The sequence below is a fragment of the Amaranthus tricolor genome, chromosome 4 (assembly GCF_026212465.1).
Source record: "Amaranthus tricolor cultivar Red isolate AtriRed21 chromosome 4, ASM2621246v1, whole genome shotgun sequence".
In the NCBI taxonomy this organism is placed as follows: Eukaryota; Viridiplantae; Streptophyta; class Magnoliopsida; order Caryophyllales; family Amaranthaceae; genus Amaranthus; species Amaranthus tricolor.
The window spans coordinates 1,894,906-1,913,002 of record NC_080050.1 but is presented as its reverse complement, the minus strand read 5'-3'; the positions used below and the strand labels follow the sequence as shown (position 1 = coordinate 1,913,002).

Sequence of the window (18,097 nt, the reverse complement as noted above, 5' to 3'; positions counted from 1 at the left end):
AACACCCATTAAAATGAAAAAAAAAACATCCTGCATCAGAAGTTATAACATTAATGTAAAGGAAAGTGCTTAGTTAATCTATCTAGTAAAAGGAAAGTAAGCAGGAAAAACTGCTCTTAATTGACTACAATAAAAAGTTGATTCTGAATCTAAAACATAACACTTTTAGCATTTTTTTGGATAAAATCCATGAAATTAAAATTTTCAGGTCTTAAAAAAAATTTAGTAATTAAATCTATCAAAAATGCATGAATGAACTAAAAATTGAGAGTTACTGGTAAGTCATACCTAAAATATACTCTAAAATCCCGTTGAGATAGCAGATTGTTAGAGATGAAGCATTTTGATGGGAAAAATGGGAATAATTTGGCGACTGCGGAGGGTTTAGGAGGTTTAGGGCAAATTGGCGTACAAGTACAACAAAGTTTGAGTTTTTATATGCGTCGTCCCAAAACTTGTACTTCCTACCTTTTTAATAAGTTGCAACCTTATAAAAATAATATTATTCATTTGTTACTCTTAATTTGTGATTATTGTTTAATTTATAAGTTAAAATATAATTAAGTGAGATCTTATTTAATTCTCTCATTGCAAAGATTATTAATATCAAATTTTAATAATTTTTTGTTGCACATAATTAAAATATTAAGAATTAAATTAGTGTATTGGACTGCATGAAAAAACAGATGTTGTCAGATTGAGATAGCCATGCTCATGGGCCAAATCAGGCATGTCTAGCCCAATTCAAGAATTTCAGTCCACATCTGTTTCGATTAGAACAAGATTCACAAATTCTCATGTGAATGGTAACACCATCTCTATTACACTAACAATCAGTCTCCAGAGAGACCGTCCCTTTAAGAGATGTCTCTCATGCCCATCCAATTAATACTTTATGTCCACTTATTTTATCCTTAATATCTACTTACATTATCCTTAATGTCTACTTATAATATACTTAATTCTTACCAAAAAGTATTTAAAATGTCTATTTACAATATTCTTAATGCCTACCGAGAAACTTAGCTTACTAGCCTACTTATCATATTCTTAATACCTACTTACAATATCTTTAATGCTTACTTACAATATACTTAATGTTCATCGAGTAATTACTTAAGTACTTATAATATTCAAAGTGTCTGCTTACAATATTCTTAATGCCTACCAAAAAACTTAATCAATATTTCCTTTTTTGGCCAATCCAAATTGAGATGGTCTTTCAAAGCAAGTGTCTCCACAAGAATTTGTGTTAGACTAACTCATGTACATTTTTAATTAGAGAAAAAGATAATTATATATGCTCTCTCATGAATAGACGATTTCATACAAGATGAGATGAACAAGATTTTGATATACTTCCTATGCCAAAAAAAAATAGTCTCAAATGTGGTGAAAATAAAAAAAGTGAGTAAAGTGGTAAAATATGTATTTTTATGAGCAGTGAGAATAATTTGTGGATAAGGTAATAAAGTAAGTTAAATATGTAGATTAGAATTAAAGAAAAAAAATCGATCATGACTAGACTAGTAAAATGGGTCATATAGGATCAGATGGCACAAATATAAAATAAAACAAGCTCAAATGGGTCAGATCCTCTCGAACCGACTCGACACATTCACAATTTTATTCTTTTGAATTTCCATTGAAATAAGAATATTAGATTGAGTAAAATATGTTATAACTTAATTACTTGTTTATGTCAATGATAAGTAAACAATCGATGATTGTGAATCTATAATAATGTATCATATATGCAAGCAAAAAAATCAATTAAGGGTTCCTTTAAAGGCCAACCTATTTAAGGCGCGACCTGTTAAAGCCCAAATCAGGGCCCCAAATAAACCCCAAGGCCTTAACTAGAAAATTTAAGGTTAAACCCCAAATAAACCCCAAATTAACCCACTGCACAACTCTAATCATAATCAAAGATAAAAATTAAAAGCAAATTGATTAGACAGAATAAAATTGAAAATTAGACAAATGCTTTGAGACTGATAAATTATTTAGATTCCTTCAAAGTAGAGTCGGAGAAGATTTAAAGGTTGGAGTTAATTTAAGGCTAGGATTGGTTTAGAGTTAAGTTTCAAATTCGGGAACGTTCAATATTAGCTAGAAAATTTTACTACAAGAGCAACATGAAATCGTCTTAAATTGGACAAACTCATACAAGAACTCTAAATTTAAAAAATCGGTATTATAATATCTAAAATGTCATATTTAACAATTAAAATGACGTGTTAATCATTAAATTAACTAAAATAAGTAATTTAAGTACGAGACCATTTAAATAAGAATATCAACAGTGTAGTTTTAAAGGTAGGCTAAATTATGGTGTTTCATAATTGATCAAGGATGAATGTCAACTCAGGGCTATTATTGTTTCAAAGTCAAGATTTATTCAAGTATGTGATGTAAAATTTTTTAACCTAATCATCATGTCTATAAATTAGTTCATTGCCCCACTTAGTTAGCTACACTTAGCTTTATATTCTGAGTTTTTTTTTTCTAAAATGTAGCAAATAAATAAAATAGAAGAGTACACTTTACATGAAATTATTTCTTTGACACATTATATTGGTTGTATATGTATCTTTTCATAAGTTTATCCAGGTCGATATGCCTACTTTGAGTTCTTGATGTGATTATATTTATAACTTATATATGTAGGTTTTCCATACGTTTAAGGTATCCTTGTGACCGGTTACTTTACCTAGAATTCTTTAACTTTAGGCCTTGAGAACTTTGATGACCTTACTCATCATGATTTTAAGCAACTTTAGGTCACTAAAACTAGTTGCTAACAAACATCAAAGAGAGCTTTACCACATTAAATCCAAGACACAATGTTAATTATGTATGGATTGAGTTACCTCTTTTAGTTTAGGTTGATATAACTCAATTTCAACTGACGTCTATTCAATCGAATATGCAGCTTTGTTAGAGAAAAGGATACTTAAAGAGAGCATGGAGAAATATAGCATATAGGTTAAAAACATACAAATTATTGTAACACAATTTTAAATTGAATTAAATAGTCAATCCTAAGGGGTGGCTCAACAAGTTGAACTCTTGGATTACATCGTAGAGGTCACATGTTCAAGTCTCTTTAGGATCATTAGAGATTTTTCTGGTCGTTAACATCAAGGCATTTGAAGATAAGTGATGTGCACAAATTGACCCATATACCCAGTTTATAAATAAAAAAATTAAATTAGGCAATCGAACTAAATTAATTAACAAGTCCACTTGCTTATTTTAAACCTCACTTACTTTGGAGTATTTAGAGCATGTAGGACGATATCCAAAGGCTTAAAGTATAAACTACGCAAGAAAGTAACAACGAGAACCAAATAACAGAGCTAGACCATGCTGCTCGTTTGAGCACTACTGTTCTGGCTTGGCAGTTTGCTTTAAAACCTTATGTTTGATGTTTTTAGCATTTGCTCGTTCGAGCACTTATGAAATTTCGCGTCAAAAAGTTTCTAGAAAGTTATTTAGGTCATGCTCGTTCGAGCACCTATAGTGGTCATTCGAGCACCTCACAACAATGCATCTGTCTGTGTATCAAAACTTCATTTCATGGAGTGTTGTATTGTTATGAACTAATGTTTTACTTGATTATAATCTGATAACCATCAGATATAATTAGTAAATTGATTTGGATGAAGCCATGCCACATTACACTATAAATAAGAGTGGGTGCATGAGATCATTTACACTTTAATTAATACTTGAACATAATTTCCGATTCATCTTTCTCTCATTCTTTTGAAACATAAAAGAGAGTTATAAATTTTTTTATAGTTTTCTGATTTATTCTCTACATAAACACATAATCATTTAGTTCAATCGGTTTGTACTAATTGGTTGGAGTGATTGATTGTATCTTATTGTGAATTTTCCTTCCCATAACCCAAGTATCTTTATGGGGGAAATATCACGATTGGAAAGCTTATAGTCGCCTTCAATCAATATCAAGATTTCCGAATGACGTTATCGTTGCAAACAAATCTTTTCTACTGCGTTATTTAGTTCGTGGTTCATTCAAAGTAAAGAGTCTATTACCATACACAAAAAAGACACTACAAACATCATCGTGCATTTGTAATTTATTTTCGCATTATTATTTATAATACTTGCACATTTAAAATAACCACTTTTTGTATTTAAACTCCTTGTAGGACTGGACCTGTATCAACATAAAATAGTCGCATAAAAAATTTGCTCAACAATACGTTGTCGTTTTGAAATACCATCTAAAGTCGAATTCACCGTAACAAATTAAACTGATTTCAGGTATATTCCAGTCCGACTTCATTCAAATAGTAAGTATTATTACGCGTCTCTCCTCACCCCCGCGTTTTTTATAAATAACAATCTCCTTTCAACAGATTCTTCATTTCAAATATTTTTCACTCAATTCCTCCATTGACGAACGAAGAACAGAAGCAAAATGGGGAAACGATTGAAGAGAACCTATCCTATTCGCTCTTGCATTTCTCCGCGTTCTTCTTTATGTCGCTCTCCGCGTGCTTCTTTCCCTTGGTATCTTTCTCTTTCTATCTATATTCCTTGTCCGCGGTATAATTTTGGTGCTTTGATATAATTTTTAGTATTTATTTAGCTGAAAATATGTATGAATGACTATTATTTTGATTGATTTAGATCATATGAAATTGTTGCTGGAATATACCGAATCGGTTCAGTTAACATTCGATTTTGGAGTAATGTGAGCTAGATTTAGGTTGTACTTAAGAAAAAAGCAATAAAATCAATCTTAATATCATAATTTTCGAAAACTATTCTTCTCCATCGCTTATTCAGATCTCTAGAAGAAACGAAGTTCAAATATCATAAGTATTTTACTCTGTTTCGATTGAGCATTTGGAAGTCTTGGAATTAACGGTCGTTATAGTTGGCTGATTATGTTGCCAAATTTACATAAACTTTTGAATTTATAAATGTAAATACACCATTAATTTGTTTGAATTTAAGTTTAAAATTTTTGAGAATTGCTTCTCTTTCGATTACTTTGACATTAGAAGTTTTAGCTACAGTTGACTGTAACATTTCGTGAGTGTCCTGGATTTACTGTTCAGTGTATTTGACTAGTTATGTTACCAAATTCGTCAGAGTTTTCGTAATTAATAATGGAATTTTCAGTTTTCAGTATTTTAAGACTTTAAGTCTGCATCTAATTGTGTGATTATGTCATATATTTCGTTATTGATACTTAAATAATTGACTCTGCTTCAGAAACATCATTAATGCGTACGAGCAAACTGACGAAGTTTGATTTCGTTTCATAATAGTGTTTTCAAAATAGTGATTGTGCTTCGCGCTAAAACTCTTAGAACTTTCATCGTGTTCTCATTTTGGCTTTAATTCAACACTAAGCTAGGTTATACAGTTTTTATCTTAATCATAAATATTATGCACACAAAAGTCACAGTTGGCAATTGCCACAGATAATTTTTGCAAAATTCGTGTATGATATAGCTAACAATTTGCAATGTAGCTCAAAATAGGAGAAAGAGCTGATATCATGAAATTTGAATTTGGTAATACCGAAAAGTATTTACGTCGAATGAAATGTTCAAAATTTTATTATTTATAGTCAGCAGTAGTTACATAGAACTCCCAAGTACTATATCAAGAGATTTCATGAAATTTTAGGCTAAATTTGATTTTGTGTTTATAGGTATGAGGATGATGTATGGACGGAGATAGCCAAGTATCTAGATGGAAAGTCGCTAGTGATGCTTTCAACTACTTGCAAATGGTTCAATGAGACTCTTAGTGAAGATTGTATATGGAAATTTGCCTTCTTACGCGATCTTGGGGTACCTGATCCAGGAAATGTGTCCTTTAAATGGAAGAAACTTTATGCTTCAGCTATTGGTAAATGAACTAATTTCATACACTTGCTATTACGTTACAGTAGCTCTTTGTAAATAGTAGTAGCAGCTGTGTAACTCTAAAATTTGCTCCTCGTCGTTGCAATGTTGTGGCAGATGGGAGCCATTCTTACTTATTTCGACAGCAAGAGAAACACATAGGTGAATACTGATTTCTGCCCATTGGTAGTGTATTGTAAACCTCGAACATTGCATTTAGAGATCACTTCTGTGTCATGGTTCATAATGTATTTGTCTTGTGATTGTTTTGATTATAGATTAAATGAAGTGTTAGAAAGTACTATATTATTTTATAAACATTCATTTTATTGGGAAAATGTAGATTGGATTCGGATTGGTACGTTTTCTTTAGAATCATCAGCAGCAATATTGACAGAGAAGCTTATTAGTCCTCCAAATAGGAAAATCCTTCAGGGGAAGAATTTTGAAGAGATGCTTAAATCCCAAGGCTTCTGTGTGCTCACAAATATCAAAACTGGAATCTGGATTGCTGGTATAAGAAATTAATTTTTTCAATGTTATGTTTATTTTCTGGAAGACTGGTGTTATTATGATCAATATCTTACGCTAAATGGGACATTCTCTTTATATTATGCCAGATTTGCAGCTAGTTCGTTGTCCTGTCTGTGACCTTAATACTTGTGATGGTGAGCAACAAAATAATTCTGCCACTAAACTTCAATATCAAACATAACAATTGTTCCAATGATTGGTGTTGATCATATATTCATATCTGTCAGTAACCAGAATTGAGTTTCAATTATTTTCAGGGACTATGCAGTCACTAGATGCACGCCATTTTGAGCTCTTCATGAATGAGGGTTACCAGGATGGAAGCTGGGAATACTCACAAATTTGTTCACATGAAATCAAGAAACATGTGGATGGAGCTTCTGGTGCCATATTTGACATGAAACACCTGACAGATCCTTCCACAGCGAGTAAGAAAAGCCAAAACTGGTCTTATTGCTTTGACTCATTTATGTGCACCATTAATCAGACACAATTATGTTCTTCTGAATGCAATTAAATAAATTGCACAAACACTATTATCAAATTTTTTGGATAATGAACTAAAGTTTGGCATCACACAGAGGTTTTTGACACAAAATCATGGATCGGAAAACAAAATGACTGGCAACCAAAGGCTAAACTCGCGCTTCATGCTGTTGCAATCAATACAAATCTTCAAAAAAATGATGGTAATAATATGCCTTCTCTTCCCTGCCTGCCCATTACTTAACTTTATTGCTCCAAATAAACACTGAAATTCTGCATAAAATCTGCAGGTGTAAATGTCAAATTCCATATAATGAGAGCCGGAAAAGACGGTCAAATTGTGGCGATAAGAGTCTCTCAGCAACTCCTGTGAATTTTTCTTCGATTGTATGAGCTTGGCAACAAGTGAAGTCTCTTAAATGACCTATTAGTCACTCAACTTTGGCAATTGTGACTTCATTGAGGATATTTGTCGATTTATTAACTACGATTATCTGGTATCTAAGCAGCATTGATATGTTTATAGTCAATAGGATACATACTGTTATTCATAGAGAAATGTTGAAATGGAAGCCCAGCAGCTGGGTTTCAGACTTTCAGATAAAATGATTCAGGAGTCAGGACTATGCTCAATTTTTTCTTCTATGAAAAACTACCATACCAAAAGGTTTTACCATTCTGTTAAAGATTCAATTCACATATTAAAATGGTTTTTTCATTTTACGGAAATTGTCTAATGTCAAGGAATCAACTCAACCAAAAGCTTAAGCTAATGATTGAGGCCCCAAGATCTATTATATATTTTAACATGCCCCCTCACACGAGAGCCCTTTGGGCTAGAAGGATGGATGCATCACAGACCCACCTCATACATGGCGCTAAATATACCACTTGAAATGAGGGGTAGTTGAGATTCGAACACACTGGCTTCTGATACTATGTCAAGGAAGCAGCTCAACCAAAGGTTAAGCCGATGGTTGAGGCTTCAGGATATGTTATATACTCTAACATCTAATCCTTCACACTCTTTAACAGTTAACACATACCCATGTCTAACACTAGTCGAATAGTACAATCACTGAACACCAAAATCAATTGAAGAATCAAGAAGGGCTGACTTTATATTGTTTATAAGCTAAATTGAGCATGCACATTTGTTTATATCTCCCTAAATCTTCGCAATTAAAATGTCTTATAGATGACACATAGTCGTAGTCAACTTGTTCTCTAAATTTTTAATTGTTTTTAATACAGATAGTACAGAGTATAAATTACTTATGTACCAATACATTATACACTTCAACAATAAAAAAAATATATGAGCTATGACTGACTTGCACATCATCTCCTATGTCCTCCACCAATACACCATCACTGTATTGACTTTTTATAAACTACATTTTCATTTATTTTCCATTTCAAGCAATATGATCCTCAAAACCCATTAATACTAAATTTTTTATAGTCCAAATTAAACCTCTTCCCTATGGATTTTCCACAAATCATCATCTTCCTCTTCCCTTTCATCTTCGCTTCATCAGCCTTCTCCTTCTGTCCAATCACAACCTGCACAAACAACACAATCACCCGAATTCGATTTCCCTTCCATCTCGAAAATCAAAAAACTGAAAACTGCAGCTACCCAGGATTCAACCTTCACTGCACAAAAACAGGACGGACAGCAATAACTCTCCCTCATTCGGGAGAGTTCTTAGTCCGTTCTATAAACTACGAATCACAAAACATACTAATAAACGATCCTAACCAATGTCTCCCTAGGAGACTTCTACAAGGTTTTGACCCTTCCGGCTCACCTTTCCAATCCGATTTTTATGTCAACTACACATTCCTTAGCTGTCCTCGAGACTTTACTGATGCTCGGTATGCTGTAATCGAGTGTCTTAGTAACTCGACAAGGTCAGTGATAGCGAGTTCTCATACTGATTTCTCTGTTCGTGTGTCGAATAAAGCCTGCAAGATGATCAAGACATTGGAAGTTCCTGCTTCTATGAGTGAAGATGGTGGGTTTACAACTAGTCTTGGTGATGGTGTTTGGCTTTCTTGGCATGTTCCTGATTGTAAAGATTGTGAAGTGAAAGGTGGTGTTTGTGGATTTCAAAAGAATGGTAATAAGCAAATTGGTTGCTTCTATAATCTTCCAAATTCAGGTAATTACTTAATCTTTATTTGGATCATTTTTTTTGCTTTGAAAATTTCTAATTGTTTTACTGATTTACTATATGGAAATGAAGCTTAACGTAAATCAATGCCTGTTGAATGGATCAAACAATTAATAATGATAGAAGACGAAAGTATATGGTTCAAAAAAAAAAAATCAAAATCACATTGTTTGGTTTGGAGGAAAAATATATTTTCAAAATTTATTTTTCAACGAAAATTATTTCTAATGAAAAATATGAATAATAATTACTCCCTTTGTTTGTTAATTTAAATTGTTTTATTTGTTGTTTCTCTAAAAATTTTAAATTTATATCACAAATTTAATACATAATTAACTTTTGCATCCTCATTTTAATATTTTATTAATGCTTATGGTCTCACATATTTTTCATTAACTTTGTTTTAACAATTTTTAATGTTTATGGTCCCCAAATATTTCTTACTTAATTTATTTAAATATTTTTTTAATATTTATGGTCACTAAATTTTTTCACTAATTTAATTTTTATAATATTTTTTAATGCTTATGATTACTACTTTTCTTCCATTTAATTTATTATTCAATAAAAATAATATATTTATCATCTAAAAGGTTTTATTTTTCTTAATTCTTGTTAACATTTTCTAAAGGAATACTTTTAAGGAACGGAGAGACTAGTTTTTGTTTGACCTGATCAAAAATTATTAATCTAAAGGATATAAACGATAGAGCATATTTCAAACATAGCATTTCATTTTTTAATTCATTATCGAATCAAATAATAGAAGAGAAAACAACTTTCATTAAATAAAATTTTAAAGAAAGTCAAAATTATGTAATATTTTAATTATAAATTTAAAGTCAAAATGTTTTGGGTAGATTTCTTACAATGGTGGATCAAAAACTCTTTTTTCCTTTTTGGAGGAGAATGCTATTGGTTGCTTATAAACAACTTCATATGCTACAAAATAAATCCTAATTGTGACTCCTTCACTTTACAAAGGCATATAACAAAAGTTGACTAAATGGGGTTAATCGTTGTAATAAGGAAAGAGGTAGTTAAAATAAAATTAATGATGCATAATTATTGAAATATGTGTCTTGGGATGAGTTATCCCACATCGATAAATTGAAAATGGTATGCACGCTTTATAAACTATTAGAGACCTTCTTCCCATAGCCATATGATTTTGGGATGGTATATATCTCCTTGGCTTATGAAGTGTGTGCACTTGTGTCCCCCCGTTAATATGCTGGCATTCACAATAAGTCCAGCCTAATTTAACATGGTATCCGAGCCGATGGTTCGATCAATAATTTAAAAAAAATGGTAGGTTCGAAAAGAATGGCGTTCCTACCCTAATTGATTACTCCCACATGTGAACTTGAAGGGGGTTCGCATGTGAGGGGGGTGTTGGGATGAGTTATCCCACATCGATAAATTGAAAATGGTGTGCACGCTTTATAAATTATTAGAGACCTTCTTCCCATAGCCATATGGTTTTGGGATGGTATATATCTCTTTGGCTTATGAAGTGTGTGCACTTGAGTCCCCCTGCTAATATGCTGGCATTCACAATAAGTCCAGCCTAATTTAACAATATAAAAATTATCTTTTTCAGGTAAGAATTTGGGTTTAATTCTCACTTGACCCTCTTCTTTTTTGTTCTTTTCCTTTATCACGTAATAAAAAATAATATTTAATAATTAATTAAATAGATAAAAATACCGCATATTTAATTTATTCTTCAAATCAATTCTATAATATTTCATAATCATCCAACTTGAAATTTTGATGTATATATATGATTAAATGTCAAACTCAAATATTTTAAAATATAATTTTTTTTCCTTAGGGGAAGCATCTAAAGTACATCTCGTCTATATTATAGCCTATATTACATCGTCAAAGAGTCCATAGAATATTCAATTCCTGAAAAGGTTTGGTGCGGGTGACATTAGTGCCAAAAAATTATGGAAATTCTTGGCAATTGCTAGTTTTATTATTACTTCCCCGAATGAATTATTAATTTACTGTCGGAGTAGTTCATAAATAACATTCCAAGATTTAAGGTATTTATAATTAGAAAATTATTAAAAAAATTGACAAATATATTGAATAACTTGAATTATACCCAACTAATATAGTATACTTCTCATTATAATTCCAAGTACGTTTTTAGTAAAAAAAAAAAAAAAAAAAAAAGGTGTTTTTTTAGAAAATTAACAAAACTTTAAATTATTATGCGAAAAGTATTTTAATATAATAAAATATTTTGAGTTAGTTGAAATTAATACCAAAAATTATTTATAGTGAATGAGTATTTTAATAAGTGATTATCAAATTGAACTTTTCCATAGAGACAAAAATAGTTATTAAGGGGACTAGGCGAGCATATATTTTACAATAGTCACTTCAACAACAAAAAAACAAAAAAGTTTTATAATAATTAGCTATGGCTCTTCCTTAATCCTTAGAGACAGAATGATATCAAGTTTCAAATTTGCAATCGTATGCAATTTCAATTGTTTCATAAGTTATACTTCCTTAATTTCCTTATACTTGCTATATTTAATATTTTATACAATTTAATGTAATAATTTAATTATTTATATATTAAATTATGCGCATCTAAAAATTATAAAAAGTTAATATTATGAAAGTATGCAAATAATATCCCACTTGATTATATTTTTTTCTTACACATTATTTTCGTAATATATAAATAAATTTAAACGATAAATAATTCCAATAATCATAATATAGCAAGTCTTTCAGAACGGTAGAAGTATCTTTATACTTATTGTGCCTAGAATTTGTTTAATACTAGTACTTTATAGTTGAAGTTAAAACTACATGTTTAAAGTTAAAACTCCATGATATTATATATTTTATATTTGATCACAAGTTGAAAGTTAGGTGTGTTTAATATTCCTCTAAAGACGAAGGATAAATAAAATTTAAACACGTGACCTTTTATTAATTTTGAACATAATGTCAAAAAAACCATCTTAACTAAAAGAACCTCAAAACATATAGTTGGAGCCATGCAATAAATTTTAATAGATTGCATCAACAATAATGTTCAAATATGACAACTCCAATTTCAGGTGACGAAAAACAAGCAGAAAAGAACAAGGGCCTCAAAGTATTCAGGATCATTGCCTTCTCAATAGCATTCCCAGCCATTTTATGTGCATTTGGTATAGGACTATTCTTATGCATAATGGATAGGAGAGACAGGAACAGAAGTGCTCGGATAAACAGCACATTACAGCAAATTACAGCGACAGACCAGCCCCTCGACACAACTATGGGGCTCGACCAAGCCACCATCGATTCTTACACTAAGGTCGTGCTTGGAGAAAGTCGAAGAGTTCCAGGTTTGAATGATGGGTCATGTCCAATATGTTTGTCGGATTTTAGCGCAAAGGAAACACTTAGGTGCATACCAGATTGTAAGCATTGTTTCCATGCTGATTGTATTGATGAGTGGCTAAAGATGAACGGTACTTGCCCGCTCTGTCGCACTTCACCTGCTCATCCTGCACAGGTCCAAATAGTTTGCTAGGCAAAGGATCACTTGATGTAGATATAGATTAGATTGGTTTCATTCTTTTTCACTTTGTAATATTACCATCAACATGTAGAGGCAGACCTATAAAGGAGCACGACACGAAAATATTGCAATCTTTCATGATTGTTTGGGCACTAGCAAGCAGAGTTGTGTCTGGGATGGGATCAAACAAGTGAGCAGTCTTTGGGGAGTACTATATAACACTCCCTATGTCCTCTCATTTTCATTTTACACTGATTGTAAAATAGGTGAAAGTTAGTGGAAAGGAAAATTATATTACAGAATGAAACAAAAAACAAGTGAAGATAGAAATGAAAATTGTTAAGATGAAAAAAATTAAAGTTTGTGGATGATTTTAAAAGAAGAAAAATGAAATCATAGGAAAAAAATTAATGAGGCAAAATGAGGACATAAAGAAAACTACATAAACTCATGAAAATATGAAATATATTCCTCTCTTTTTTGCATTTAGATAGTTTATAATCTGCACGTATTACCCACTGAATCTGTTTTAGCAACTTTTTATTGTTAAAATAAATGATTGAAATCCCCTGTATGTATCTCATTAATACTCTCATACAAAGGATATTCGTTAAATTTTTTTAAAGATCGAATATGAGATGATCAAATCATAGCGGAGGAAGTACCGAATAAACTCATGTATAAAATGGCATTCAGACATGTAAAACTACAAAACTACTACTTTAAAGCAGCTCCTTCACCATCTAAAGTTCAAGCCATCTCCAAACAGAGAATTGTTTGAACAGGTAAACTCAGAAAAGAATTCAAGACAGTTTCAAAATTAATGTACAGTGGTTGAAATCTTTTTATGGAATACACAAAAAGAGCGAGTTGTAGTGAAATTTTCTATTACAGTAGAGCTTTAATGCTCAATATTGATCTCCAAACATGTAAACCAAATAACAGACTATCTTACAGCTGAAAATAGCAGTTGCAGGTGAAAGAAGGCACTATGCAGAGGAACTCAATTCACTTGAAACAGTGGAAACATTATTTCTTTGCGAGTAGCTTCTTTGGAAGCTTCTCTAGGGGAGTGGTTTTCAGCAGAAAAAGCCTAGCAGCACGTTCTTGTAGGGTGCCTCCGCATTTCAATCCACGTGCTTGGAGCTCCGATTTCAACCTTTCCATTCCAAGAACCTACAATGGAATTCAAACATGTGTTATTAGTGCTTATATAATCATTAACGTTAACATTTACACTTTGGATAAAAATTTGCAGGGATGTGTTAATCTAAATTCTAACATAGTGTGTTGAGGGATTTAACCCCTTAAAATACATCACATCCAAAATTGGTATCCAAATAAAGGAAAACTCACCACTCCAAATCTCACCCCATCCTTTTTTTCTAAATCCATCAATCTACACATAGTTTAAACATACATGAAACATGGGTCTGTTCTCTCCACCTGAACTGAGTTGAAAATGTTGGTTTGAAAGTGATGGGAAGAAAAGAACAGAATTTATCTGAACTGAACCAAAGATAAGTTGGGAGATAAGCTCACCTTCCATTAAGTACAATCCATCATGATAACTAGCTTTACAGACATTCTGACGATAATGGATTCCTAATTCTTTCTAAATTGCACTCAATTATCAAAATCATACATGGGCACTGACAATTCAAATGCGCAGACGTTTTCATCTAGCCATAGTAAAAACTAAAAACATGAAGTATGATCCTAAACAAAATATCAGAAATCCGAACTAACCTCCAGATCTGCAGGTGATCCAAAATCATCGAAATTCAATGGCTGCAAAACCTCAGAAGCTTTAGAGCTACTAGTACACCCCTCATCAGGAGAAACAGATTTGCACTCAGATTCCACATGAAGTTCAGGCACATTAGTCGTTAACTGAGGACCATCTGGCTCTACAGAAGTGGGAGCAGTAGGCAGTGGGTCAAGAACAGCTGTGGCCTGGAACGGAGCTCCATCAGATTCTTGTTGTTCAGCCGCAATTTTAGGAGAGCTAGAAACTACTTCAGCAGAAGCAGGCATCTTTTCTCCAGGTGATAAGTCCATATGACCATCCCTATTCAACTGTTCATGGCTTCGACTAGGACTAGCAGCCAATCCAGCAGAGCTTCCAGTTACTGTCTCTTTCTCTTCTTCAGATCCACTCTCCAGAGAAATCCCTCTATCATTATCCCCATCCAAAGGCTGAACTAAAACTGAAGCAGAGCTAGTATCCTTGCTTGAATCTGACTGATTTCCGTTCTCGGTGACAACTGATTTCTCATTTTCTGCATCACTATCATCACTTTCGGTATCACTATCAGAGTCATCACCGTCACTTTCACCAATTTTTCTCTTTCCCATCCTGAAACACAAAAAATGGGCATAAGCAATCCAAAGCAATAACAATGTCCAAGCAAAATGGCAATAGCAATTCAGAAACAAAAACTTAGATTTCTATAAGTTCCAGCTTCGTCAATAAAGTTTCAAGCAATGTGATCCAAGTTAAAACAAAATCAGGAACAAGAAAACCTACAACAATGAAGAAGAAAGGCTACCATCTCATTGCATACCCAAGAGATAAACTTGCTGTAAAGCATCAAAAAGACTTCCATCCAGACAACTACAAACTACAGTAGTTCATCAACCAAATGCCAATACTTGCACATCTCTTCAACTTTCATCATTTAGGCCGAACAAGAGACATCATAGTTAACCGCAATCATCCATGAATTTAGTAGATAGTACTAATCTCCATGATTTAAGAAATAAATACTAGAAAAGTTTCTTCCATATCAAATTCTCCTTTGTCCTTCAGATACTACATTTGACAATTGACCTCAAAAACTATCACATCGATATGCCTAATAGGCTAATGTAGCAATTTCGTGAAACAGATCAAATGACAAATACTGCCTACCAAAACCAGAGTAAATCAGACAAGCAAGCAAGATACACTGCAGCAATTACAAACCATTTAGTATGAATATGAATATCCTACATTCCACCTTTCATTCATAGCCAAAACACAAGCAAGAATACAGGAATCAAAACATAAACAAGAATACACCAACAAGCACAGAAAAAACAGACTACATAATAATCACCTATTAAAAAAAAAAAAAAAAAAAAAAAAAAAAAAAAAAAAAAAACAAAACCATGATATCAGAAAAAAAAGACACCATTGTCCAGAAGCAATAAAACCTAACCAAGAATTAACTAATACCCATTAAAACCGTCAACCAAAATCATGAAATTAAGTCTCACACATCAAAAATCAATCAAACAATATCAAAACCCAAAAAATACAACAAAATATCAACTAAACAAATTGAAGTCCACAAAAACACATTCAGATAATCACATAACCAACAGAAAGATAATAAAATTTCCATATTACTCACCAAATCTTCAACTTTTTAGCATCAACACCCTCAGCTTTCTTTCCTTTCAACATCTCTCTAACTTTCCTTTTCTTACTCCCACAATTCAAAATTTCGCCTACAGATTCTCTAACTGATCTCTCAACTTCCTCAACACACTTCCTAGATTCTTCCCTATACTTCTCCACATACTTCTCAGCTCCTGCTTCTTTCTTCCCTCCTTTCCCTTTCTTCTCCATCTTTTTCAAGTAATCTTCCGCCATTTTCTCCAACTTCCTCTCTTCTTCCTCGGCCTTCCACTCCTCCAATTTCTTCTCAGCATTCACATGGCGTAATCTTCTTCCACTCATATCTCTACACGCGTCGAAGTTGTTAGTCTTTTTTTGACCCGCTTTAGTTGCTGCTCCTCTAAGGAGAGATCCGAAACCTCCTTTACCACCGAGGAGAGAAAAATTAACATATAGAGTGGAAAGAGAGAGGGATTTTGGTGCGAATTGGGATGAATTTTGAAGGACTTTCCCATTTAGGGTTAGGGTTTGGGATTGAGAAGGTAGATTAGTAAGGGATTCGATTTGGTGTTTAATAGATTGAGGGGAAATGAGTTGGTTAATTGGGAATTGGAGAGTTAGGGTTTTGTTGTCGAATAGTTTTACGAAGAATTGGATGAATTTTTGGTCCGCCATTGTTGACGTTTAATGTGGTGCGATCGGGGTTCCCTGATATTAAGAGGGTAAATAAAAAGATCGACTGACGCTTAATAAGGAGGGTTATTTAATACTCCTTCTCATCTGGTGTTATTTTACTTTTTGATCATTTTTAGATGGTTAAATGGAACTATATGTAAAAGACAAGGAGTAAATATTTTTAAATTTTGCTAGGTGTAAAGTGCAATTAGCAAGTGTAAAGGTGAGAAAATGTTATATTAAAATATGTAGTATAACTATTAGTTTGCACCTAATCTATACTAATTAAAGTTCGAATCGAGTTTCAATCAGACTAAGTTGTGATCAGTCAATAATTTATTCGATTTTTTCTAGCACAAATCAATTTCAAACCTTATATTTTCATTAGGAGTCTGATTACAGCTTACCACCAATAGGGTGAATATCGAATTAAGTTGATGATTATATTTTTTATTGATATACAATTGGATTATTTTACTTAGTGAATAATGGTAATGTTATATACTTATATAGTGCAAATCAATTGACGGTTTTATTGGAGTTGATGTTGACTCTCAATGAGACGGTCTAAAAATAGAAGTCAATATTCTCATAACATGTGTTAATTGAGCTATTCAACTCACTTGTTAGGCGCGTCTCATAAAGAGACCTCGACTCGTCTCATAGAGAGATCGCGTCATACAACAATTTGTAAATTCTTTCAATTTTTAAGTTGGAGACATAATTGTTAGTTAATAGGACCATTTTGTTACTTTTACTTGTTTAATTATAAATCATAAATCAAGATCTATCATGTTCATCTAATTTGATTAAAAATCGTTCAACAAATATTAATTATTGATGTTAATCTAAAGTATGATACTAATATATTTTCTCCGTTCCACTATAGTTGCTATATTTAACCTTTTACGCAATTCAATATGTTATTTTGGTCATTTATACATCGAATTATACATATCTAAAAATTATAAAAATTGAATGTTATGAAAGTATGTTATAGACGATTCAAATAAGATTTCAATTGACTTTATTTTTCCTTACACATTAGCCGCAATATGTAAAATAAGCTTAAACGATAAATAATATCAATAACCAAAATGTGAACCGATAAAAGTTAACCTATGACAATGTAGCGACTATTTTAGAATGGAGGAAGTACTATACATTTATAAAAGTTAACTTATGACAATATTTATTGTTCAACTAAGCTAACTAATAAGATAATATAATGTGAACCGATTAAACTTCAAAGTACAATAATCGAAAGTCAAATTCGAGGTGTTGATGAAATAAATACATTTTCGTATTGATGCAATTCAACAAGTTCCTAAGATATTAGAGTTTTTTTTTATAATGTGCTTATTGCACATTATAATGTCAATTGTATATGGAATCT

General features: G+C 32.1%; 3 protein-coding genes across 4 annotated transcripts; 2 read left to right on the top strand and 1 right to left on the bottom strand.

The window, feature by feature from the left end:
- The first annotated feature begins 4,416 nt into the window (after positions 1-4,416).
- On the top strand, positions 4,417-7,590 carry LOC130809614 (probable F-box protein At3g61730). 2 transcript variants are annotated; one of them, XM_057675348.1, is made up of 8 exons: positions 4,417-4,548; positions 5,705-5,904; positions 6,018-6,062; positions 6,244-6,414; positions 6,521-6,568; positions 6,692-6,862; positions 7,016-7,123; positions 7,211-7,587. In XM_057675348.1, exons 1-8 carry the CDS (start codon positions 4,457-4,459, stop codon positions 7,291-7,293), a joined length of 918 nt encoding a protein of 305 aa, XP_057531331.1. In that variant the 5' UTR covers positions 4,417-4,456; the 3' UTR covers positions 7,294-7,587. The 2 variants fall into 2 exon arrangements, with proteins under 2 accessions (XP_057531331.1, XP_057531332.1); XM_057675349.1 differs by lacking the exon at positions 6,018-6,062 and having other exon boundaries at positions 7,211-7,590.
- A 539-nt stretch (positions 7,591-8,129) lies between these two features.
- Positions 8,130-13,077, top strand: LOC130809613 (putative RING-H2 finger protein ATL21A). Its single transcript, XM_057675347.1, has 2 exons — positions 8,130-9,088; positions 12,193-13,077. The coding sequence occupies exons 1-2, from the start codon at positions 8,407-8,409 to the stop codon at positions 12,651-12,653; spliced, it is 1,143 nt and encodes a 380-aa protein (XP_057531330.1). The 5' UTR covers positions 8,130-8,406; the 3' UTR covers positions 12,654-13,077.
- A 273-nt stretch (positions 13,078-13,350) lies between these two features.
- On the bottom strand, positions 13,351-16,767 carry LOC130809612 (uncharacterized). Its single transcript, XM_057675346.1, has 3 exons — positions 16,040-16,767; positions 14,391-15,000; positions 13,351-13,817 (listed from the first exon to the last, which is right to left on the bottom strand). The coding sequence occupies exons 1-3, from the start codon at positions 16,699-16,701 to the stop codon at positions 13,671-13,673; spliced, it is 1,419 nt and encodes a 472-aa protein (XP_057531329.1). The 5' UTR covers positions 16,702-16,767; the 3' UTR covers positions 13,351-13,670.
- Positions 16,768-18,097: the final 1,330 nt, after the last annotated feature.

What these genes read in the sequence shown, in the direction of transcription:
- LOC130809614 (XM_057675348.1), top strand. Translation starts at nt 4,457, where the DNA reads ATGGGGAAACGATTGAAGAGAACCTATCCTATTCGCTCTTGCATTTCT. An exon ending in ACTTTATGCTTCAGCTATTG is followed by an intron (nt 5,905 to 6,017) that starts GTAAATGAACTA and finishes ATGTTGTGGCAG; the next exon opens with ATGGGAGCCATTCTTACTTA. An exon ending in GACAGATCCTTCCACAGCGA is followed by an intron (nt 6,863 to 7,015) that starts GTAAGAAAAGCC and finishes GGCATCACACAG; the next exon opens with AGGTTTTTGACACAAAATCA.
- LOC130809613 (XM_057675347.1), top strand. Translation starts at nt 8,407, where the DNA reads ATGGATTTTCCACAAATCATCATCTTCCTCTTCCCTTTCATCTTCGCT. An exon ending in CTATAATCTTCCAAATTCAG is followed by an intron (nt 9,089 to 12,192) that starts GTAATTACTTAA and finishes CTCCAATTTCAG; the next exon opens with GTGACGAAAAACAAGCAGAA.
- LOC130809612 (XM_057675346.1), bottom strand. Translation starts at nt 16,701, where the DNA reads ATGGCGGACCAAAAATTCATCCAATTCTTCGTAAAACTATTCGACAAC. An exon ending in GCTAAAAAGTTGAAGATTTG is followed by an intron (nt 15,001 to 16,039) that starts GTGAGTAATATG and finishes TTTGTGTTTCAG; the next exon opens with GATGGGAAAGAGAAAAATTG. An exon ending in GATCACCTGCAGATCTGGAG is followed by an intron (nt 13,818 to 14,390) that starts GTTAGTTCGGAT and finishes ATTCCATTGTAG; the next exon opens with GTTCTTGGAATGGAAAGGTT.